General features: G+C 35.2%; 1 protein-coding gene across 4 annotated transcripts in view; it reads right to left on the bottom strand.

Annotated features, from left to right (window-relative positions):
• Positions 1-1899: 1899 nt before the first annotated feature.
• TRIM23 (tripartite motif containing 23) overlaps positions 1900-26987 on the bottom strand; it is a 35749-nt gene continuing 10661 nt past the window's right edge. The window contains exons 3-11 of one of the 4 annotated variants that reach the window (XM_019982815.2): positions 26301-26422; positions 23957-24235; positions 23216-23398; positions 20157-20372; positions 13474-13608; positions 8978-9107; positions 8362-8472; positions 6976-7100; positions 1900-3970 (exon numbers count right to left, since the gene is read on the bottom strand). In XM_019982815.2, coding sequence (XP_019838374.1) covers positions 3791-3970; positions 6976-7100; positions 8362-8472; positions 8978-9107; positions 13474-13608; positions 20157-20372; positions 23216-23398; positions 23957-24235; positions 26301-26422 — 1481 coding nt within the window. In that variant the 3' untranslated portion in view covers positions 1900-3790. The other 3 variants (XM_070774615.1, XM_019982816.2, XM_070774616.1) reach the window with 3 other exon arrangements.

Below are 26987 nucleotides of genomic sequence, written 5' to 3'. Positions count from 1 at the left end.
TCTCAAGAGTCTAAGTAAGTGGTAAGCAAAACTTCAATAAATAGGAAGTTCCTCTGGTCAAAAGTGTTAAATTCCTGAATAATTATGAAATATTATTCAAATAATAAGAATAAATGAATACCTGAGTCCATGGTTTTGTATAATAGTTCATTTACTATTCACATCGTTTTTCTAATGTAGCTAAACAATTTTTGTCTTTAGGTTATAGTATCTCATTTTACAAAATATATCATCAAAAAAACTATATATTGAGTAAAAATGTTAATATCTGCTTAACAAGGAAGAGATTAGTAGAAATTAGAGCAATATGAGTTTAAGTCTTAAACTGATTTCTTCATTCACCCTCATAAATTACTTCATAACTATTCAGAATCACTGCTTCTACTTTCCAAACAAACTCTTTTAAGAACTTACAGGAGGAACATGTTCAACAGACCTGTTTAGGAAATTCACATTCTCATGCTTTATATCTAAGTCTATACTTTTCCTTCTACTGATCAGCAGGAATATTTCCTTTACCCATTTTGTACCACAAACTGATGGAAGAACATGCCTTAACTGTAATGTTGTGTCCTCCTTTACTAAAACCAGGATACAAAATAACACTTTTCACTATGACATTTACTTTTTTTCCCTAATTTTTGGTGTTTAGACTTATCTGTCAATTCATTCATAAAAGCTTAATCCTAAATTTCGGGTAATAACTGCCACCAAGTGGTGGTGGTGATGCCTCATCCTCCCCAAAATTCAATTATTTTTGCTTTGAGAGGAAATCATGTTTGATTAATCAATTTTTCCATTCCATGTCACAAATTTACCATAATCAGTAGACCCAAAAAACATACATTGCCACACGTCTATTTTAAAGCATGTTTTAAACTATTAGCAAGATACTGATACTCACTCATTAGTCCTTTTCATTTATTACTCTTTATAGGGAAAAGTATAGCTATTTTCTTCCTTATTACCACCTTGCAAATTGAGAAGTATCTCAGTGTTACATAAAAAGTCTTTCTTTAGCAATATTAGCTCAGGATATAATGAGGTTTTCCAAGGCCTTCTCTGAAAACAGCTATTTAAAATATGATATTCTGTGTGAAACAAGTTAAATTTAAAATTTTAAAAGCAACTATTTCACTTTAGTCAGTGCAGAATTTTAGCTCTCCTTTAAAAAACACTACAGTTTTAATACACATTTAAATGTGACTTAAGTTGCAAATAATAACATTTCTAAATTTTTAATAAACTATCTCAATTTGACATTCAAGTCAATCCCTATCCCAATTTGTTTTGTTTCTCTTAACCACAGCACAAATACTTTAATTGGTTACTAGCAATACTACTATACAGATGATTCAGGATGATTCAAGAATTTTTAGAAAGATGATAGGATTTCTTTAAAGTGATCTTAACATTTTATTGCTATCCATACTGATGATTTATATAATGCAAATAATGGCTTGTGGTGATTATAAAGCATTCCAGAATTACAGACCAAGACTATACACTTGAAAAACCTGCTTTACATAAACTATACAATAGTATTTAGCTTAATACAGAAATTCAGTGCCAGGAGGCAAATCCAAGTAGACTGTATTTAAAACCTCTGAAGTGTGACATTTCCCAGAGGGAACTAGCGCAGTCTTGCTAATAATTAGTGAAAGTACAGCCAGAGATAGAAAATAAGAGCCTGAAAAAAACTTTTTAAAAAAATAATAAATACTACTCCTAGACACAATCAGGTCTAAGCACAATTTTTAAATTGTGTTGTAGACATACGTAGGAATGTGATTTAAAAGTCAAGCAAAACGGGTAAAATAAATTTACAGAAGAAAGCATGTTTACACATTAGTGTTAGACTGTTTTTGAATTACCTAGTAGACAAAACAGTTCAAGGGCTCACAGGCAAATGTAACACTTTATTTTTCACAGTTACTGCAATCAAATATTAATTTAATTCAGAAGTATTATATGCACAAACTACACTTGTAACAGCATGACCTTTTACTTGAAAAATAAAGGATGAAATATTATTTACTTATTTACACACTGCCCATAACTGACAGCCTTTTTTTTAATGCTTTGTTTTCTAAAAGTTTTATTGTTTTAAACGAAATATATTTGAAGAGACTGAACCAAAACAGTGCCACCCAGAAGTCACATCTTGTCATCAGCCATCATAAGGATTTACCTTCATCCTAAAGTATGTGCTCAGTCGTGCCTGACTCTTTGTGACCCCATGGACAGTAGCCCACCAGGCTCCTTTGTCCATGGGATTCTCCAGGCAAGAATACTGGAGTGGGCTGCCATTCCCATCTCCAGGGGATCTTCCCAACCCAGGGACTGAACCCGTGTCTCCTACGATGGCATGTAGAATCTTTTATCAAAGAGCCCCCTGGGAAGCACTTCATCTAAAGTATAAAGAGCATTAAAAAAAAAAAACTATAAAACCCAATCTAGGTATTTTTAAATATAAAATTAGACTGCCATAATAAGGGAGTTTCCTTAAAAAAAGAAAAACAGTAAAGAGCACACACTTTAAATTTTTTACTCACAGACCTGTAATAAATGTGATATAAATTTTTTTCACATTTCTTCTTTTCCTTTTGTAGACATGTTTCTCTCAAACAACCTCTTAAGGCCTTGTCATGAAAATCGTTGATCACATTTTATTGTTTAAATAAATGCACTTATTTTGGGAAGACATTTTAAAGTAATCACTTCCACTGCTTAAATAACTTCTCTTGAGGTAGAGGTAATTTCTACTTAGATCTCTACCTTTTATGTAAGACCAACACTGGCTTCTGTATGTAACTTACTACATTTTACCTATAGTCATTCTCCTTAAGATGCAATATTATTTTTAAAAAACACTACTAGGTACATTATATTGAAAAATAGAAGGACGAATTTAGAACTCTGACCTTGGAAATAATATATCCAGGTACAGCTCTGCAAATCAGTCTTTTCATAAGTGCAGATCAACTAGAATATAACTTTCACAGTTTTTTTATTAATTGTTCTTCAGTGTAGTACTGATCTGACTTCAGGCCTGGTAGGATTACATTTCATTCTAACTCACTGGGTTTTATACAAAAGGCTTTAAGAGAGCTTTAATAAAATACTGTATAAAATATTAATCTTCTCTAGCTTATAGTTCTTAGCATTAAAGATGTCTGTTATACTGAACATTAATCCTATTACCCAAAGATGCAGTTCGGATTTTATTTCATTAAGTCACTGCCTTTTTTGCTACTGAATACTGCCAAAATCCAGTCAAAAGGCACATTAAGAAAGCCATGCTCCACTTGCTTCATAAAAAGGTTCAATGAAACCGCTGGTTCATTAGACACTTGGTTGGCTATTCTTCCTTTGAGTGAATAAACCTTCACCTGCTTTTTCACTGCGACTACTTACTTCCCAATGCTGGATCGAATACTAGTGGATCCCAGTTTTTCATAACAGTAGTACCTACAGTAAGTAGAACGTGCATGTGTGTGTGCTAGATTATCTGTGTGTACACATGTAATCTGAAAAACTTAACAAATGTATGTCTAAAAAATGTATACCCAGTAAGTCCCTGTTTAATCCAATTTAATCTGCTCAATCAGCTATTTATATTTTACTGGTTTTTAAAAGCAATATTGTACTCAATTCCCAATCCAAGATTCCTTTTATATTAATATATACATTGTAAATTAACTATCTTTCAGATGTAGAATTTCTTACATCATATTATGTGCAAAATAACTCTTAACCACAAAACTTTAAACAACTGCTACATCTAAAATCAGGCAACGTCCAACACCCCAGCAGCCACAAGTTGGCGTGAGAGCCAGTCCAGTCCTTCATACAGTCCCATACCACTTCGAGCATCACAGCCCTGAATATACCAGCTTCGGCCACAGCACAATTTATGGAGACTAAGAAGCTCAGTGATTTCGTCTACTGACAGAGCTCCAGCAACATCCTAAAAGATATATACACATAAAAAAAAATTTTCATAAGTCTATGAAAATTAGCATTTTTGTAATTATTGTTATATACAATTCTGCTGGTATCATTTTAACAGAAGCCTAAATTCAACTTTCAGTAATTATTCAGAGATTAATGAGAATAGAAAAAGAATTGTTTTGGTTATAACAGTTTGTAAGAACAGTCTTGTAAAAAAAATATTTGGCTGCATGAGCTCACAGGATCGTCACTGTGTCACGTGGGATCCTTCGTTGTAGCACATGGACTCTAGCTGTGGCACACAGTTTCAGCTGCTCCACAGCATGGGGGATCTTAGTTCCCCACCCAGGGATCAAACCAGCATCCCCTGCACTGCAAGCCAGATTCTTAACCACTGGACCACCAGGCAATAGTCTTGCAATGAAATCAATGAAGGCTGTGCCCCCTGAATGAAAGATACTGCCCGTGTCATTATAAGGCATCTACTTAAAAGGAAATTAATACAGGTATATCGTAAGAAATGGCTCTTATGTAGGGTTTATAAAGAGTTTATTAAACTCTCCCAGGGAATTCTCTGACAGTCCAGTGGTTAGGACTCAATGCTTTCACTGCCAGGGACCCAGGTTCAGTCCCTAGTCAGGGAACTAAGATCCTGCAAGATGTGCAGCAAGGCCAACAACAACAAAAAACTCTCCAAACAGCCCTGAATACCCTTCTTCCCAGAAGCAACCAACAGTAACAACTGCTTTCATATTTTTCCAGAAAACTTCCATGCACACTCATGTAAATGAACAGTACACACTCTAGTTTTTTTTCTTAATACATATATTGAAAATAAAGATACATTTCCATTATTAGAACAAGCAGAAAAAAATTTCCACCAGTATTTTTAACTTCTGTATTGCATTCTACTGTAGGTGTAACATAATTTTCTTAACCAGTCTTATACTGAATATTTAAACTGAAAATATGTGCTTATGTGCTATTACATATACATACACATGGAAGTAAACATATTTTTAAATACATACACTTGCAAAATTATCTCTAAGACAACCTTAGGATACCTGTCTACAGAATACACTACTAGAGATTTACAGGGTAAAAGGGTATATGCATCTAAACCTTTGACAAAGTACTGCCATATTGCCCTCCAAGAAAATCTCACATTAATAACCACACCAGCAGTATATCCATGCCTGAGGATTATCAAACATTTTCATCTTTAACAAGATGATAAGTGGAAAATGGTATTTCACTCTGCCTTATTTGCATATCTTTAATCATAATGTGAAGTATTTCAGTTCTTAATAGCTTGCCTTTTTTTCAAATTAAGGGGAAAATCCTTACTGTCTATCCAACTCTTCCTGCGTATGACATCTAAGCCACTTTATTGCACTAAAAAAAAGCATTCTTATCCTCCTAGAAGCTGTAAAGAATCTTCAGCTGCCACAGTTCGAAAGTATCAGTTCTTCAGCGCTCAGCATTCTTTATGGTCCAACTTTCACATCTGTACATGGCAACCCACTCCAGTGTTCTTGCCTGGAGAATCCCAGGGACAGGGGAGCCTGGTGGGCTGCCATCTATGGGGTCGCACAGAGTTGGACACGACTGAAGCGACTTAGCAGCAGCAGCAGCACTGAAAAAATCATAGCTCTGACTAGATGGACCTTTGTTAGGAAAGTGCTATCCCTGCTTCTTAATAAGTCATCTAGATTTTCATAGCTTTTCTTCCAAGGAGCAAGCATCTTTTAATTTTGTGGCTGCAGTTATTGTCCGCAGTAATTCTGGAGCCCAAGAAAATAAAATTTGTCACTGTTTCCTGTCTATTTTGTCTTCCTGTTTTTCCCTATTTGCCATGAAGTGATGTTCTCAGTTTTTTGAATGTTGAGTTTTAAACCAGCTTTTTCACTCTTCTCTTTCACCCTCATCAAAAGCTCTTTAGTTCCTCTTTGCTTTCTGCCATTAGAGTGGTGTCATCTGCATATCTGAGGTTGTTGATATTTCTCCCATCAACCTTGATTCCAGTTTGTGAGTCATCCAGCCTGGCGTTTCGCATGATGTGACAACAACATACAGCTTGGCGTACTCCTTTCTCAATCTGGAACCAGTCTGTTGTTCCCTGTCTAGTTCTAACTGTCGCTTCTTGTCCTGATACAGGTTTCTCAGGAGACAGGTAAGGTGGTCTGGTATTCCCAGCTCTTTAAGAATTTTCACAGTTTGCTGTGATTCACACAGCAAAGGCTTTAGCATAGTCAGTGAAGCAGAAGTAGATATTTTTCTGGAATTCTTTTGCTTTTTTCTATGATCAAATGGATGTTGGCAATTTGATCTCTGGTTCCTCTGCCTTTTCTAAATCCTACTTGTACATGTGGAAGTTCTCGATTCACGTACTGTTGAAGCCTGGCCTGAAGGATTTTGAGCATTACCTTGCTAGCCTGTGAAATGAGTGCAACCATACAGTAGTTTGACCATTCTTTGGCATAACCTTTCTTTGGGACTGGAATGAAAACTGACCTTTCCAGTCCTGTGGCCACTGCTGAATTTTTCAAATTTGCTGGCATACTGGTCTCCATGATGCTCTCTAAAAATACTCATGTTTTTATTTTTTCTGTCTGTAGTGTTCTTCCCTTCACATACTAACTCAAAGTATTATCTATAATTTCAATTCAAATCCTACTTTTTATAAATCTTAGAGAATACAACCTTTAGAACTACTCTATAATTTTCCATAATACTTTATATTAATATCACTGAAGTCACTTAGCCGTCTTCTTATTAATCTGCACTTAGCAGTCAGTATTAGAAATAAACACTTAACATGCAAACCTAAATACATATGAGTTTCTACCTTATTTCTTTCTGTATACTCCAAGGTACCAAGTATGGCACCTTCCATATAGACTGCATTCAAAATACAGCAGAAACTTTTTATCTACTGAGTTATTTCTCTCAAAATCTTAACAGTTACCTTATAATGAGGAATGCTAAAATAAATATTCTGAAATACAAATGTATTACCTGTTTGTTAGCAAAAATCAGGAGTAAAGCATCTCGGAGTTCTTTTTCTGTTAACAACTTTGCAAGTTCACTGTGTGCTTCACTAACTCTGTCTCTATGACTGCTATCAACAACAAATACAACAGCTATCAAAAAAAAACAAAAATATACATTTAGTCACTTGTTTAATTTCAGTAAGTGGGCTAAATATTTTAATGTTATATTATGGTGAGTCTACCATCATTATTTTCACAGGAAGGCTGCCTATTATAGGAGCACCCGGCAATAATTAATGATATGATCTCAAGCAGTTCACCTAACTTGTGGTCTATTTTTTCCCCATCTATAACAGGATTTACAACATTTGCACTATCAAACACATATTGCTTTGCATATCATTTAATATTTTTCTCTTAATGAATGAAAATGTACCTCTCATGATCTACGTACTGATGCTACTTCTTTGATTACTTTACTTTGATTACTCTACTTCCTTTACCAAAAGATAGTCTTTTAAAAATAAATAAATCACCAACTTTATCTCTCCAAGGTATTCTCTTTAGGTGCCCGGCACAGCACTTTCCATAATTTTTCTCAAAATACACAGCAGAAACTTCATGAATATCTACTGAATTAACTGTCTTTTGAAATCTTTCCAGTTATCTAATGGCAGCTAAACATCCTAGGCTTTCAACCATTCCTCATGTTCAGAATTCCATTTCTTCCCCTTAATCACTGGCTCATACTAACCTAATATCAAAAATTTCAAAGTAAAAATTATCTCGTCTTTCTTCTAGGTGGAAAACAGGATGATATATGGACAGAGAGTATGAACATAAGCTTTATGCTGGGGTATAGGAGACAAAATGTACAATTCATTTATGTGAATAAATGCTAAGTGGAATGTATGTCACATAACACAGTTTGGTTAAAATCAAACCACTATGGGTTCTTCTGCTGCTGATAACTAATTGTGAATGGAAGTAAAGGAGTAGAGCTATTGAGAGATTATAATGGGATAAATGTTGAGTTGAATTGAATTGAATACAGCAACAGAACTATACACCACAAATTCTACCCTATACCACAGTATTCCCAATGATTATACTCATATGAACACTAATAATACTCTTTGTTAAGAATACCAAGAGGAAAGTACCCTTAATTGCTTACATGTATAAGATAAATATTAAGTTATGGTTTTTCATGAAATATATCAGAGTATATATCCCAGTCTATCTAGCTTAATTTTCTTAATAGTGTAGGGTGTGCTACCAATATGTAATAATATGGTCATGTATTTAATCAACGCTAAAATATCAGCTTTATTAGCTAAATAAATGCACTGAAAACTGGACTGATATTCTAAAAATTTGAAAAATTAAGATGTAATTTTTATACTCTTACCTTGAGTATTAAGGTAATAATGTTTCCACAATGGTCTTAATTTGTGTTTTCCACCTACATCCCAAATGGTGAACTTTAGATTTTTATATTCTACCGTTTCCACATTAAAACCTGTTAAAAAAAAAAAACAAACTTACTTTAATACTGACTTATGAGTGACACGCCAAAAACAGGCAACCCCATTTGTACCTGTGACTTACAAATCATCTTCATACAGTACTATCTAACCAACTCCACTTGTAATAAACATACAGGGGGAAATGTATACTTTTAACCAGGGCTAGCCCTCTAATCCAGTAGAGTCCTTAAGACCTTGACAGCTGAGTACCAGCTCTGCAACACTACCACCTCCTCATCCCTAATTTTCAGCCAGAGTCATCAATATTTTATTCCTTCCAACTGTCCCACCAATATTCTATTATTTCTTACTATCCCCCCTCAATCCACATTTCAATCCCACAGTCACTGAACCTCGCATTTTTCCTCTGAAATGCTAATGTCTTACAGCCAATCTCCACATCAGACGGGCATAAAGTAAGGCCCTGAGAACTCATCTGTAAGTTAGGGTTTTTTCCTATAAAATATTCACTAAGGTAAAAGCAATACGCATACTTACCAATTGTTGGAATAGGCTGCATGAACTCATCCTGTTTTAATTTAAACAAAATAGTAGTTTTTCCAGCACCATCTAATCCTAATGTAACAACTCGAATTTCCATTTTGGGTCCAATGTGAACTCTATTGTCCTAAAATTTTTTTAAAAATAAATCTTTTAATTTTGATATGGAGTAAAAGTACTAGCACTTACACTTTTATTTATAAAATACCTTTGTTAATTACTTTGTCTCCTACTCATTCCTCAATCCATTAAAATCAGTTCTATTCCCATATTAAAATACCCTGATTCTGATATTTACAAAGAGGAAATGTATCCTCACTGCTTTATTAAATCTTGGCTTAATAAAACTTATTACATACTATGTAAGCTGAAAAATACACACACACACACTTATTTTTCCCAGATTTTCTAGCTCAACTGAATCTTCTTTAAATAAGATTTTTCATGCTGTGCTAAATATATTAATTAAAAATAAAAAGTGATGCTTACTTCCTATAAATATTCACTGTTAACAATTTCACATGTATCCCTCCAGACATCTTCCTGTGCATCATACACTGGTTGACATACACAAGGCAGACACACTTAAAAAAAAAATACACACTGCAACTCACTTTTTACACTCAATAGTACCTTACGGAATCCTTTCATTTCAAACATATAAAACTACTTTTTTTCTTTCAATTGCTTTATTATATTCCATTTACCATTTGACCAATCCTCATTGACAAATATTTGATCATCTCTGATTTTTTTATATTATAAATAATACTGCAATGAACATACTTGTTCAATTTCTAGCTGCATGACTGCTCTGCCTCACTTCACCCATGTATAAAATGGGCATTAAAAATAGACTAAAGTCCTAGAGGGGTGGGATGGGGTAGCAATGTGGAAAGGAAGTTCAAGAGGGAGGGGACACATGCATACCTATGAGTGATTCATGTTGATATATGGAATAAACCAATACAATATTGCAAAGCAATTATCCTTCAATTAATTTTTTTAAATAGACCAAACTTACATAGGATTTTTGCAAGAATTAATTTTTAAAACATGGGTAATTTGGACTCATGGATTTGGGAGAGAAAACAACAATGAAGAAAAGTGAAAAGACCCTAAGAGACACATCGGACTGGGAGTCTCAGAAGGAGAATACAGAAATAAAGGGGCAAAGAGATCTTACTTGAAGATATAATGGCTGAAAACTTCCTAATCTGAGGAAAGAAATGGACATAAAAATCCTAGCTCAATGCATTCCAACTAGGATAAATGCAAAGAGACCCACATTAAGATACATTATAACCCAACTGTCAAAATTCAAAAACAGATAATCTTGAAAGCAACAAGAAGAAATGACTAATCACAGAAAGGGAGCTTCCATAAGACTATCAACAAATTTCTCAGCAAAAACACTGCAGGCCAGAAGGAATGGGATGATATAGTCAAAGTGTTGAAAGAAAAAGGCTTCAACTAGGAATGCTATATACAGCAAAACTGTCCTTCAAAAATGATGGGAAAAAAAATCAAGATTTTCCTAGAAAAACAAAAGCTGAGGAAGTCATTATCACTAGACCTGCTCAAAAAGAAAAGCTAAAGGAGTCCTTCAAACTGAAATGAAAGGTTGTCAGCAATATGAAGTCATATGAAAATCTAAAATGGTAACAATAACTACAGGGACAAATAGTAACCTGCATTATTATAATTTGGGTGAATAAATTTAATTCTTCATGGAAATGAAATAACAAACACATTAAAAGAAACTATAAGCCTATGCTAATAAGTGTATAGTATATAAAGATATAATTTGTGACATCAATAACATAAAGTACAGGGGGTGGAGCTGTGGAGAAATAGAATTTTTGTATGCAGTTGAAGTTAAATTGTTATCAATTTAAAACAGAATGTTACAACTAAGATATTTTATGTAATTGTAACGGTAACTTTAAACACACACACAAAAATCTATAGAATATAAACAAAAGGAAATGAGAAGGAACTCAAACCATGACACTAAAAAAAAAAAATCAATAAAACATAAAAGGCAATGAAAGAGGAAAGGTAAAACAAAAAAAAGTATCAAGTTAGGCAGAAAATGAACAAAATGACAATAGTAAGGGTCACCTAACAATAATTACTTTAAATATAAATAGACTTAACTCTCCACTCAAAAGACATAGTGTGACCTAATGGGTGAAAAACCAAGATCTAAAAATATTCTGTTTACAAAAGAGGTTCACTTTATATCTAAGGAAACATACGTTTGAAAGTGAAAGGATGGTAAAAATGCTAATTTCTTTGGGATGCAAATCATACCCAAAAGAAAGCAGGGCTGGCTATCCTAGTATCAGACAAAATAGATTTTTAAGTCAGAAACTGTCAGAGACAAGTTCATTATATAATGGAAAAATGGAAGGTTTATAAAGAATATATAATAATTCTAAATATCTGGATTATAAATAAGTAGAGTAAAGCCCTAAACATGAGAACCAAAGCTATAAAACTCATAGAACAGCAGAAAAGCTTCATGACATTGGATTTAGCAATGATTTTCTTGGATATGACATAAAAAACAATCAACAGAAGCAAAAATAGATAAATGGGACTAGATCAATGTTAAAAGCTTTTGTGAATCAGAGGACACAATCAATAGAGTGAAGAAGAAAACTATGGGAGAAGATACTTGCAAATCATGTGTCTGATAATGGATTCATATATGGAATATATAAAGGACTCCTACAACTCAACAACAAAAAGTCAGATAGAAACAGAAAAACAGGCAAAAGGACTTGTAAAAAATTCTCCACAGAACTGATCAAGAAGCACATGAAAAGATGCTTAACATCACTGATCATCAGAGAAATGCAAATCAATACCACAATAAGATATCACTTTACACCAATCAGGATGGCTACTATCAAAAACAAAACAGATAAGAATAAGTGAAAATGTGGAGAAACTGGAATCCTCATGCACTTTTGGTGGGATTTAGATCATGTGATGCAATACTAAGCAAAGAGTATGACATTTCCTCAGAAAATTAAAAACAGAACTACTATATGAACCATTAGTCCCATTTCTGGTATTTATCCAAAAGAATTGGAAACAAAGCCTGAAAGAGATGTCTATACAATCATGTTCACAGCAGCACTCTTCACAGTAACCAAGAGGTAAAGTAACCCAAATATCCACTGATAGATGAATGTATACACAAAATGTGGCATATACAAACAATGAAATATTTAGACTTAAAAGGATATTCTGTCATATACTACATCATAGGTGAACTCTGAGGACATAAAACTAAGTTAAATAAACCCAATCACAAAAAGACAAATACTATCCACGTATACACTAAATTTAGAGTACTCAAATTTAAAGCAACAGAAAGTAGAACACTGGATACCAGCATATGAGGAGAAGCAGGGAATAGGGGAGTGGTCGTTTATAAGGTATAGTTTAAGTTTTTCAAGATGAAAAATTTCTGAAAATGTTTCACACAATGTGAATATACTTAACAATACTGAACTATACACTTAAAAAATGGTTAAGATGGTAAAAAATTTTGTGTTTTTTACCAGAATAAAAAAATGGACATACTCACAATCAAGTACCTTGTAGATGTAAAAGGGAATGAAAAAGGTCACTATATAGTGCTAAGGAGTGACCTTTAGGATGTACCCTCAAATTAAAATGCAAGGTGGAGAAGTGAGTACAGTACTCTACCTTTAAATGGCTGGAGCGTACATGCAAACATATTTCTCTTATTTTTTTAAATGATGAAAAAACTAAGAAAAATTCTTAATAGGTTTCTATGGAGAAGGGAAGAAAAGGATGGAGGGGTCAGGAATTTAAGTTAGACTTCACTGAATGCACTTTGCTTTGTAGATATGACTCCAGACCATGTGAATGCTTCACATAATTATAAAACAAGATTAAAAACAATTTTAAAGGCACTCAAAAAAAGCAAAATGAAACACATGTACCTTTTGAAATTAGGGGTATCCATTTGAAAAGAGACCAAAACATATCAAAAAATGCCAAATACAGTCTCAGACCTAAAAAAATTTATTTAACAATCTAGGAAATTTGAATACTAATTTGATAGTGGGTAATATTAAAGATGTATTTAATTTCTTAGGTGTGGTAATGGTATTTTGATCATGTTTTAAAAATTATTTGATGTTGGGATGAAATATGTTGAGATTTGTTTCAAAATAACCTGGGAGACTGTAGGTAGAAAGAGACTGGGAGAAGTGTAGGTGAAATAAAAAGTTTTTAACTGTTCAAGTAGGTGGTGATGAGTACAGGAAGATTCATTACACCACCTTCTATTTTCCACTGATAAAGTTTTCTTTTTTAATCCTATGGTTCATTAATTTCTTAGTTGTCTCTTCAAGCTAATTACCATGGAAGGTAAAACAATTATGATTTAATTGTGAACAATTATGTGTTCAAAAACACACCTAAAAATGAAGTACAGAATGCATTACCTTTGTAAAAGTGACAGGGATGCTGGCATCCAACTGAATGTGATCTGCAATTTCTGTAAACTGCTGCTGCTGCTTTTGCAATGTTTCCAGTAACCTTGTAATTTCTTGTTTTGCCAAGACAACTCTACAATCATCCTAGAAAGGAGAAGATGATATTTCTTATAAACCTTTTAAAGAAACGAGGAAAAGAGATATCACTAAAACTCAAGAAAAGCTCATTTAACAGTATAGTATTCAAAGTCAGCTGCTGAAGACTCGATGCTTTTGAATTGTGGTGCTCGAGGAGAAGACTCTTTACAGCCCCTTGGACTGAAAACAGATCAAACCAATCAATCCTAAATGAAATCAACTGTGAATATTCACTGGAAGGACTCATGCTGAAGCTGAAGCTCCAATACTCGGGCCACCTGATGCAAAAAGTTAACTCACAGGAAAAGGCCCTGATGCTGGGAAAGACTGAATGCAAAAGGAGAAGAGGACAGCAGAGGATGAGATGGTTAGACAGCATCACTGACTCAACAGACACGAATCTGAGCAAACTCCGGGAGACAGTGGAGGACAGAGGATCTTGGCATGCTGTAATTCATGGGGTCGCAAGAGTTGGACATTTAACAACAAAAAAGTTAATTTATGTGTAAATCTGACTAAGATAACAATAGTCAGACATTAATAAATAATTTAAGAGCCCATCAGCATAAGAATAGATAAATAATTTTATACTCACAAATGCAACACTATCACAATAAAAATGAACTACAATTACATTTTGACAAAATGAATTTCACATGAAATAAGAGTAGACATGACATGAAGAGTTCTAATTGTATTAATTACAATAAAATTGTAATAAGAATTATTATTATACAATAATATTGTATATATTAATATTGTAATAATATTAATAATTGTATATATAATTATATACAATAATTGTAATAAGTATTATTATACAATAATATTGTATATATTATTGATAATGTATTAATATTAATAATAATTATATATATAATTATTATATACAATAATTGTAATAAGAATTGTTATTATAAAAGTGGGTAATAATAATAATTGCCCACTTTTATTAATTACCAAAACAGGCAAAAACAAAGTATACATTAGAAATCAGGATAGTGGTTCATCCTTAGGAGGAAAGGCAGGTAGTTACTAGAAGAGAGTCTGAGGGGCTTCTGGGGTCCTGGTAATGCCCTGTTACTGGATCTGGATGCTGGTTACATAGCAATGTCCAGTCCTAAAATGCAGCAAGTTGAATGCATATGCACATAGTTCTATGTGTTTGTATAGTACTCCTATAAAAGTTTTTCACAATAATGAAAGATATACACGAATTGGTTCCAAAAACAAAGGACTAAAGGTCAAACTGTGATGTCTCTGTCTCACTCTAGAGTCCCAGGCTCTTTCCTTCCTGTTGCTTAAATATTATTCCAGAAATATTCTATACATATGCCAATGTATTCTTCATAAGATACAGATTTTCCAACAATATATAAGCTCCATGAAAGAAATAGCATTGTCAGTTTTTGCTCACTACTGTATATTCGTATGAAAAGAAAGAAAGTGAAAGTTGCTCAGTAGTGTCCGACTCTTTGTGACCCCATGGACTATGCAGTCCATGGACTTCTCCAGGCCAGAATACTGGAGTGGGTACCCTCCCCCTTTTCCAGGGGATCTTCCAAACCCAGGGATCGAACCCAGGTCTCCTGCATTGCAGGTGGATTCTTTATACCTGAGCCAAGAACAGCTGACTCAAGGGCTTCCCTTGAGTCGGAAAGCCCAAGAACACGAGTGGGCAGCCTATCCCTTCTCCAGGGGATCTTCCAAACCCAGGAATCAAACTGGGGTCTCCCGCATTGCAGGTGGATTCTTTACTAACTGAGCTACGAGGGAAGCCATATTCATATGAGGTGATAGCAATCTGGTTGTTCCAATCCCCAGAAAAAAATTTGAAGTCCTTCTTGTCTTCTCCTTCCTCATTCTCACATGTACTTGTCAACAAATCCTACTAGATACCCAAAATCTGGGTACTTCTAGCCCCTACTATCCAAGCTACTATTCTCTCTCACTTGGAATGCCACAATAGTCCCTAACTATTGAACTCCTTCCTTCTCTTTGCCATTTGTCATATCAGCCAGATCCTTTCAAGTAAGATTAAATCATTCTTGTGCTCAAAACCTCACAATGGCTTCTCCAATTCAATTAGTAAAAGTTCAAGTTCTTCCAACGGCCCAAAGGCTCTCCTTATATATAATTCCCGATTTCCTCGCATTTCAGCTCCAATTACTCTCTCCATCACTTATTACTATCCATTACGGCCATACTGCCCTCTTTTGCTGTTCCTCAAATACACAAGGCATGTCACCTTAGGGTTTTTGCACTAACCATTTCCTCAACTGAAATCTTCTTCATTAAGAAGAGATAGTTCCCTTCACCTTCTTCCCATTTGAGTCTGAGTAAATCTCACCTTCTCTCAATGATGCTTCAGTTCAGTTCAGTTCAGTTCAGTCGCTCAGTCATGCCCGATTCTTTGCGACCCCATGAATCGCAGCACACCAGACCTCCCTGTCCATCACCAACTCCCGGAGTTCACTCAAACTCACATCCATCAAGTCAGTGATGCCATCCAGCCATCTCATCCTCTGTCGTCCCCTTCTCCTCCTGCCCCCAATCCCTCCCAGCATCAGAGTCTTTTCCAATGAGTCAACTCTTCACATGAGGTGGCCAAAGTACTGGAGTTTCAGCTTTAGCATCATTCCTTCCAAAGAAATCCCAGGGCTGATCTCCTTCAGAAGGGACTGGCTGGATCTCCTTGCAATCCAAGGGACCCTCAAGAGTCTTCTCCAACACCACAGTTCAAAAGCATCAATTCTTCGGCGCTCAGCCTTCTTCACAGTCCAACTCTCATATCTACACATGACCACAGGAAAAACCATAGCCTTGACCAGACGGACCTTTGTTGGCAAAGTAATGTCTCTGTTTTTGAATATGCTATCTAGGTTGGTCATAACTTTCCTTCCAAGGAGTAAACATCTTTTAATTTCATGGCTGCAGTCACCATCTGCAGTGATTCTGGAGCCAAAAAAAATAAAGTCTGACATTGTTTCCACTGTTTCCCCATCTATTTCCCATGAAGTGATGGGACCGGATGCCATGATCTTCGTTTTCTGAATGTTAAGCTTTAAGCCAACTTTTTCACTCTCCACTTTCACTTTCACCAAGAGGCTTTTTAGTTCCTCTTCACTTTCTGCCATAAGAGTGGTGTCATCTGCATATCTGAGGTTATTGGTATTTCTCCCAGCAATCTTGATTCCAGCTTGTGTTTCTTCTAGTCCAGCATTTCTCATGATGTACTCTGCATAGAAGTTAAATAAGCAGGGTGACAATATACAGCCTTGACGTACTACTTTCCCTATTTGGAACCAGTCTGTTATTCCATGTCCAGTTCTAACTGTTGCTTCCTGACCTGCATACAGATTTCTCAAGAGGCAGGTCAGGTGGTCTGGTATTCCCATCTCTTTCAGAATTTCCCACCGTTGATTGTGATCCACACAGTCAAAGGCTTTGGCATAGTCAATAAAGCAGAAATAGATGTTTTTCTGGAACACTCTTGCTTTTTCCATGATCCAGAGGATGTTGGCAATTTGATCTCTGGTTCCTCTGCCTTTTCTAAAACCAGCTTGAACATCAGGAAGTTCACGGTTCACATATTGCTGAAGCCTGGCTTGGAGAATTTTGAGCATGACTTTACTAGCATGTGAGATGAGTGCAATTGTGTGGTAGTTTGAGCATTCTTTGGCATTGCCTTTCTTTGGGATTGGAATGAAAACTGACCTTTTCCAGTCCTGTGGCCACTGCTCAGTTTTCCAAATTTGCTGGCATATTGAGTGCAGCACTTTCACAGCATCAATTTTAAGGACTTGAAATAGCTCAACTGGAATTCCATCACTTCCACTAGCTTTGTTCGTAGTGATGCTTTCTAAGGCCCACTTGACTTCACATTCCAGGATGTCTGGCTCTAGGTCAGTGATCACACCATCGTGATTATCTGGGACATGAAGATCTTTTTTTGTACAGTACTTTTTTTGTACAGTTCTTCTGTGTATTCTTGCCACCTCTTCTTGATATCTTCTGCTTCTGTTAGGTCCATACCATTTCTGTCCTTTATCGAGCCCATCTTTGCATGAAATGTTCCCTTGGTATCTCTAATATCCTTGAAGAGATCTCTAGTCTTTCCCATTCTGTTGTTTTCCTCTATTTCTTTGCACAGATCGCTGAAGAAGGCTTTCTTATCTCTTCTTGCTATTCTTTGGAACTCTGCATTCAGATGCTTATATCTTTCCTTTTCTCCTTTGCTTTTCGCTTCTCTTCTTTTCACAGCTATTTGTAAGGCCTCCCCAGACAGCCATTTCGCTTTTTTGCATTTCTTTTCCATGGGGATGGTCTTGATCCCTGTCTCCTGTATAATGTCACGAACCTCACTCCATAGTTCATCAATGATGCTTACCCTATTTCAAAATGCAATGTGCTATATCTTCACATTTTTTCTTTTTCCCTTAGCTCTTAATCACTTTTTAACATACTATATAATTTACTTATTAGAAATGGTTATGGTTTATTGTCTGTCTCTTGCTAAGTTGCTAACTCCACAAGATTATGGCTTTTGGCCTATTTTGCTTATTGATGTATTCCATGTACCTAGAATTTACGTGGCACATAGCAGGCACACAAAAAAATGTCTGACTCATAAATAAATCCTAACCAAGCAGCATCACGCCTTGAACTTAGACGATGCATCAATTGTTTTGGAAGGGAGGGATGATTACATTTTATCCTCAAAATTGGTAATAAATATGTGCTATTCCATCCATTCCTCGTTCAGGTATCTCTGCGGCAGGAACTTTTAAGACTACTGGCTGAGATTAGGGTTCTGTGGCCATAAATCAGAATAAAACTAATAAGTCCATATGAAGAATGAATCCAAGGCTCCAATTTCATTTGCATTAAAACAGTGAGATAATACCATGTCATTAACATTTATCAGTCACTGACAAAATGCTTCAGAAACTCTAAAATACTTCCAAATATTTCAGTAGCCATGAGCATACTTTTAACTGAATAAATATAAAAATATTTTAAAGTAGTCACAAGTATGATTTAGGACATGCTCCGTTTCCAATTTTGCTGTGTAGCTTGAGCTAAACAAGTGTTTATTAAGCTCTTTCTAATCAGATACAAAGAATTTAGATACAAAGATGCATTCAGCCAACATTCAGAAGGACAAATGTGCATAATGTATCATTAGACTCCAATCAGGAGACAAAAACCCCAACAATCATGTGAACAGAAAAACTAATACCAAGAACTGTTAACTAGGTGTAGTTATTAACAAGGCAACTGAAAGTGTAAAAAGAGCTCGGAGGTCTCATGCAGGAAACAACTGTAAGAAATAGCTACCACTCTCAGGGCTGGGGGAATAAAGGAGAGATGCTAGAATTATTAAAACTTAGACACTTATAGGAGGGATACCATGGAGCTGAAACTCAGATCTCTAAGGAAAGCTGTCTCCTCGTGTGAGCAGTGACATTGACATGAACCCCAAGCAATCGGGAACCCACAGGAAACCACGTCCGCCTTTCAGCCTCCCTCTACTGCCCCCTACTGGCAAAGCATAAAATAACATGGAACCAGCTGGCAGAGCAGGTTTTCAGCGTTCCAATCTCAGCATCACAAAGCAGAGGTCAGAATAGGACTGGATAAAGAAGACAACTTAATAAATGGCAAAAACATCAATTACTACAATTCAATGTGACAAGGACTAAAGGACGCAAGACTGATGTGGTTACAGCCTAGCCTATCAGATTTTTAAGAGAAAAAGCTTTACAATGGTAGAAAGTTTAGCTCTCTAATGATTTGTATCAACACAATCATAAGCAATATATCAAAAAATGAGAGTGTCTGCAGCATATTAGGATTCCTAGGGCAACAATTAGTCTTAAATTGCACATTTATGAAGACAGATCCAAAACAGTAATGAGAAAGACTGATATTTTTGTTAGAATAATCTTAAATCTAAATCATTTTAAAAGCATATTATCTGCAATATGGGTAACAAATTGCTTATGATACCTCATGCATCAAAAAAAACATGGATTTTCTGTGACACAAAAGAACCAATAACTTAGAGCAGAGATGGGTAGTTCATGCTACGGATGCACTCCCCACCTCCCCCCACCAAAAACCAATGAACAAAAAAGAGCAAGGAAAAGGAACTTCAAACAACAGTAAAAATTTGAAGAAGGATTTCCAATATTAAAAAAGGGAGACATAAGCCCACCAAGCAGAAAGAATAGTATATACATTTGGCAAAAAAGGGTTAAAGGGCTTGGGATGAATAAAGAATGACAAGAAGTTAAAGAGGTTCTAGAACCTATGGTTTTACGGTGGGGAGGACACAAAAAAGAAAGGGCATTGATATGATTGACTGGAGCAATTCGAGGTTAGAGATCATGTCCTAAGCACAGCCCACATTAAAGCCCACAATAACATAGAGTAATAATATAAAACTATTTATTAAATTAATAACTAGTATGTACTTCTGGTAATGATTTGATTAAGCTTACAAATTCTCCTTCTTAAACTATGTCCTAACCATGTTTTAAACCATGTACCTGTTGCAAAGTCTTTTCACAATGGAGACAGGCTGTTGAAACCTGAGATAACAAAATAGTCATATCTTCTTGTTGCTGCCTAAGCCAAATCAATTTTTCTCGAACATGAGCATCAACAACACTTAGAGCCATTTCTTCTTGACGACACAGAGTTTCATGCAGATCAGAAAAATAAGCTCGGACACACGATCGGGCATTCTCTGCAGTACCTGGTACCTTGGGCAATAAAAATAAGTTTTCAACAACTGTAACCTTAAAAAAGATTTTTTATGTGAAATAATGAAAATTTCAATACCATCTATAACCTTAAAAATCCCAAAATGTATATCTCCACACAGGACTTTTCCCCTTAAATACAGCCTTTGGATATCCAACCGTGTAAATGACATTTCAAAAAAACAAGGAATACCTAACCTACAGTCTCCCTCAGCCGCAAACCTAGTTTTCTCCATCTCAATAAATGGCAACTACAACTTCCAGGTTGTTCAAGCTAAAAAAACTGGAGTCACCCTTAACACTTCTCTTTTTTATCTCTCAACTAATTTCTTACTGAATTCTGGTGACTTCAAAATATATCTAGAATCTGATCATGCCTCACCATCTCTACCTCTACCAACCTAATCAAAGCCATTATCATCTCTCACTTAATTATTGTAATAGCCTTCTAACTTGGTTCACTAGATCTACCCCTGCTCCCTATAACGTATGCTCCATCCAGAAGCCAGACTGATCATTTTAAGTGTTAAGTCAGAATGTTAATTATTACTATGCTCAAAACACTCCCGTGGTTTCCCACACAGAGTAAACGCCAAAATCCTTTATATGGGATGTTCAATGACAGAATCCCTGAGAAAGAGCCATCTGAGCTGAGACCTGAAGGAGGTAGGAGAGGGAACCACATGAACATTTTGAAGAAAAGCGTTCCTGAAATAAAGTAAAGCAAGTGCCTATAAGGCCCTTTCTGACATCAATTCCAGCTATGCTTTCCATTAATCATTCTGTTTTAGCTACACTGAGCCTCCTCGAAGTTTCTTAAGAAAACAAAGCACACTCCAACTGCAGGGCCTCTGTACTTGATCTAGAATGTTCTTTCCCCCAATAGTAGCATGGTTCCCTTTTCTCACCTCCTTTAGGTCTTTGCTCAATGCCTCTTCTCAGGGAGCCTGTCCAAAATACCACCTTCTCTGGATTTTTCTCCAAAGCAGCTAATAAAATACTTCCACCATATTTTACTTGTATATTGTCTCTCTTCCCACAACAGAACGCAAACTCTGCATAGGTGGTATTTTTGACTTGTAGAGTGCTGTCTCCTTAGCTAGAATAGTGTTTAGCACTTGAGATATGTTCAATAAATATTTATTGAGGGCATAAATATTTCCATCATAGTACAACAAGATCCAATAGAATTTTATGTGGTGACAGACATGTTCTATATCTGTGCTGCCCAATATGGTAGCCACTAGCTACACACATATAAAATGTACTTCAAATGTAGCTAGTGAGACTGGGGAAGTAAATTTTTTATTTCTTGGGATTGATAAATAATTTAAACTTAAATAGCCACATGAGGCTACTGGCTACGTTTGACAGAGCATTATTCTAGCCATTATTCCCAATGACTTGGCTTTAATTTTGATTACCAAAAAAACCCACTATACTTTGTCTGTCCCTGTGTTTTATATTCCTGTCTGAAAATATCCCTTTCTTCTCTATGCATGTGTGCTAAGTCGCTTCAGTTATGTCCGACTCTTTGTGACTGTATGGACTGTAGCTTTCCAGGCTCCTCTGTCCATGGAGTTCTCCAGGCAAGAATAATGGAGTGGGTTGCCATGCCCTCTTCCAGGGGATCTTCCTGACCCAGGGATTGAGCCCACATCTCTTAAGACTCCTGCACTAGCAAGCAGGTTTTTACCACTAGTGCCACCTGGGAGGCTCAAATGCTTCTCCTCTACAATTCAATTTTTAAAAGCAACTACCACTACTGCCTAAGTTCCTTCCTTCTCTTCATAGCCAAACTCTTAGAAGTTAGACACACTCACCTCCTAATACCCACTTACTCTGCACCTTACTGGGGGTTGGTTGGGGGGGGTATTTCCATTTATTTCACAGACATAACAAATTCAACATCCAAATTAAACTTACCACCTTGGTCTCATCATCCCCTCCCAAATTCTTCTTCCTCCCCGTTTAGAGCACAACCATCCGCCAGGCTGGGCAAGGTGGAAACCTAGGCATCATGCTTGACCCTCCAAGTTACCTATCAATCAATATTATCAATCAATCACTATGACCTACCTATTCTACTTCTTTAACATCTCAAAGCCATGTGCTTCTCTCCATCCTCAATACTGCAGTATTATGGGGCACAAACAATTCTCAAGTAGATAATTTCAGCAACCTCACAAGAGGTCGTCTCCTTGCTTCCAATCTTGTTGTTCCTCCAATTCATTTTTTATATTAAACAGCAACCTTTCTTAATGCAAATCTGATTAAGTTATTCCTATGACAATTCTTCAATGGCTCATCACTGCCTGTGAGATAAAAGTCCAAACTCTTTAACATAGCTAACAAGATGTTGCACAATTTGGCCCTTAATTTTCCAACATCTTTTCTTACCATCTGCCACCCCAATACTCAAAGCTTCAACCACAGTGAACTTAGTTAAGTTTCTACAATATGTCCAAGTCTCACTTCCAGGTATTTTAACATATGCTTCCCTCTCTGGAACAACTCTCTCCCCATCTTACTCTTCTCCCTGACTAAATTCCCTTAAATCTCAGTTTAGACATCACATCTTCTAGAAAGCCTTCCAAGACTTACCTAAGTTAATGCTGTTTATATGCACACTGCCAGGGCATCCTGCATTTCCCCCACAAAGTAAACAGTTACCACACTTGAAACTCTTCACGATGGATAATAAATTTCCTTAAAGACAGAGACTTTTCAAAAAACTTATTTCCACTGACTAATGCAGTACTCATACAATGGAATTGCTCAATAAATCCTATAAGGTGAAAAAGTAAGAGGGAAAAAAGGATAAGGAGGAAAAAAATCCATACATGTTCTGTGTGGGCCATTCCAATTCCATCTTCGACTATTTGTTCTCCTCCTTCAATGTGCTGAACGATTCCAACTAATTTTCTGGAATAATCTGAAATTTCCTCAGTGAAGGTCCGTATGCAATGAGCCATATCTAAAATTGATGCTCGGATCTGGTTAGCTTCTGGTTCCAATACTGAATGCTATAAGATGCAACATAATTATAGAAAAGAACTCATAGTATTGACTAATGATATAAAATGCTATTTAACTGGCTCCTATTAATAAAAAAAGCATTAGCTGCAAGTGGGTTTTATAACATATTTACAAAATCACAGCATTAAGAAATACTAATTTGCCTTCATTCCAAAATTATTGATCCTTCAAAGAAATAATTTAAAATTTGGAATTTCATATACTGCTAAGAAACCAAGAAATCTCTAAAATTTGATCATAAGCATTAGTTCATCAACTGATATATTATCAATACAATCCAGTGCTTTACAAAAACATGCACAGAAAGAAAAGGACTTTTTGTTTCCTGCTGGAAAGCCACTTTCAATAAAGAATGAATCATGAGGACTCCGAAATTTTTGATAAGTCATTATAAACCTCTCTTTTCCTTTCATGCTACCAAGCTCAACTCATTTATCATTTAGCTCTTCTTCAGTTTCTACTTTTAGTATAAAGAACCAAGTCAGTGAAAATAAACAGTAGGCTGGCAAAGCAGGCACAGTTATCAACTTTAACTATACTCATACCTTGTGACCTTGGTGTTTCCCATATTCTTTGCAGACACAACACATGAGCGGGCTAGTTTGACAGCCATCTTCCAAGCAAACAAACTCAATGGCATGCACTTGATGCTGAGAGCACATGGTCTTCTCATGAGGTTTATCAGCTAGAGGCACTCTCCTGTGCTTTGCTAGTGTCTTCGTAGAATGAGTAACTTGGGAACATTCTGAGCACAAGTGAGTTGCACATACAGTGCAATAGACAGATGCAACATGAGCTTCATCTTCATCACAACGAATGATGCTCTGATAAACAAAAAAGTAATGTAGTAAAACTTTATTAAACAGAAACTGACTGAGACCCAGAAAACAAACTTACCGTTACCAAAGCAGATACCAAGGGAGAGGGAGGAGAAATAAATTACAAACTACTATATATAAAATAGGAAAATAACAAGGGAACTGTACAACACAGGGAACTATACTCAGTATCTTATAACAATTTATAATGGAAAAGAATCTGAAAAAGAATGTGTGTGTGTGTATAACCAAACCATGTTGATGTATGCTTGAAACGAACATATTATTAAGTAACTATAATTTGATTAAAAAAAATTTTTTTAACTAAACCCCAATCATTATAACATGCCAAATTTTGAAATATAAAAGCCCATAATCTTTGTATATATAAAAATAAACTGATCATTAAATACAAAGGTCATTCACTACTCACTTCTATAGGTAAGTGAAAGCTATTTCCAAAACTGATCATCAAAATATGCTATGAATTTGAGGCCAAAAATACAACCATTGTTTTAGATTCACTGTCAGTGCAAAGTTATCTACTGCAAAAACCCCTCACTTTACACACAAGAAACGAACAACAGAGAATAGAAGTCTGTTTTTTTTAAGACTGAAAGAACTGATAGTAAATACTCCCCCCTGCTTTAAATATACTTGTCAGCATAATGTATAGGAAAAGAGAAGCACAAATCTTATTATTTAGATAACCAAGTGAAGCTTTTAAAAACATAGATGCTTGGACTCCAACCTGAGAAATACTCATTGCTCAATAGGTGTAGATGAAGTCCAGGCTGTGTATTTTTTCTAAGACTCCATAGTTGAGTCCACTGCACTATTCTGGTTGAAAATCATTAAATTTAAGAAAGAAATAAAATAAAACCCTATGTTACATGTAACCTTATAAATGTTTATTATTTTTATGAATTAGTAAAAAGCATTCTGAGTGGTCAATTTCACATGACAGATAATCAAGAATGCTTCGAAAACTTTTTCTGAATACTAAAAGGCCATAACTGGAAAGGAAAAGATTTGGTATAAATTTCTGCAGAAATAAAAATTAGAAAATATATCAATGGTATCATTCAGTATCACAGTAAATAAAAAATGAACCCAAAGTTAAACAATTTTGTTTGCAACTATGAAAAATGCATATGTATAAAATTAAAAAGTCATGTCTTCTGCTTTCTAGAGCTGACAAATTTGTAGGATCAACGTTAGATAATCCTCGATATCTTTCAAAATAAAGGTAAAAGATAAATCATGGAAAAGAACTGCAAAATTTTTAGAAAACAGTGCTTCAGTTTGAGATTACTTTCACTGATTCACTTTATATAGGAAATCATGTTTAAATAAAAGATAAGTAAAAAGTCAATCTGACATTTTCCTTGATACTAAATATGTGGTTTTCAAGGTGTTCGTCAAAATTATTAACTATTTACTAAACAACTATTCCTATATTCAGAACAGTCTATGAGTTATGTAGACAAATTTTATCCTCAAAATGTATTTTAACTTGTGTTAATGGCCTTCTTTCTAATAATTATTGGACACCAACCTGTCTGGATAAAGAGAGCACATCTACATACAATTTAACTTTTCATGAGGATATTTAATAGTAATTCCCTCAGGAGCTATGGCTACCTGTAAGGCATTTCGTCTCTACGCTAAAAGGTCCCTTTCATGGAGTTCCTCTCTCTTTCTCTGCGCTTTAACTGTTGAATGATTACTTTTGCATCCTCTGCTTTAAAGTAGGCTACATAGCCTTTGTGTTCACCCATAATCTTACTCTTTCACTTTACCCTTATGTAGAACTAATGATGATAAGGAAACAAGTTCATACCAAAAATATAGTTTGCGTATAGTATTTTCAGAGAATTCAAGCTTCAGTTTTGCTTTTGTTCAGCTGGGGATTCTGGTGACTTCAGAACTATAATGTAATGACAAGTTGTGTCTCTGGAACCCTACTTTATAGGGTAAGTGAGGTAACATTGTGCATATAATGGCAAATATTTTAAATTAAAAAAAAAATTCATGGTCACAACAAATATTTCAACAGTTCAATCAATACCTCTCCAGATATCCCAATGGCTTCTTCTGCAGCTCCATACTGACCACTATGTCCATTCTGTAGTCTTTCCAACAGCTCCAATAAAGCAAAATTTTTTTTCAATCCCCAGACACCTGAATCTCCTAGAATATAAACATATAAACTAAATATAACAAAATGGAATATTATTTATTTTACCCCATATCCTGATAGTAATTTCAATGTCTCACAGTTCAATCATTAATAATGTTTAGATTTTGAAAATTCAAAATTTCTCCATTTCCTGTTAATGCTATAACAGCAATATTAAATATTCTCTTTAAAACACAGAACTCCTTAGCACTCTAAGTAGAAACATTTTTTAAAACTCTTATTCTTTTTCTATAATTTATTTTTTTTTCTTTTTCTATAATTTAACTTCAATATAATTTATAAATCCTATTTCCTCACTGACTTTTAGTGTATATACTAAAACAAGTGCTTTAAATATTTTTAACAGCAACCTACAGTAAGAAATACATTTTACATTGCAACCCAGTATAAGACATACACACACACACACACACACACCACTGAAACAGAAGATTTACAAACCAAAATTCACCCTCACAGTGTGCAACACACTGATTGGTTTTATCCTATTTCTTTTTAAAAAATCTTATTCACAGACAATTAAACTGATTTTATGACCACAAATATGGTCATAAA

This window comes from Bos indicus, chromosome 20 (assembly GCF_029378745.1).
Source record: "Bos indicus isolate NIAB-ARS_2022 breed Sahiwal x Tharparkar chromosome 20, NIAB-ARS_B.indTharparkar_mat_pri_1.0, whole genome shotgun sequence".
Taxonomy (NCBI): domain Eukaryota; kingdom Metazoa; phylum Chordata; class Mammalia; order Artiodactyla; family Bovidae; genus Bos; species Bos indicus.
This window is presented reverse-complemented; position numbering and strand designations above follow the sequence as displayed.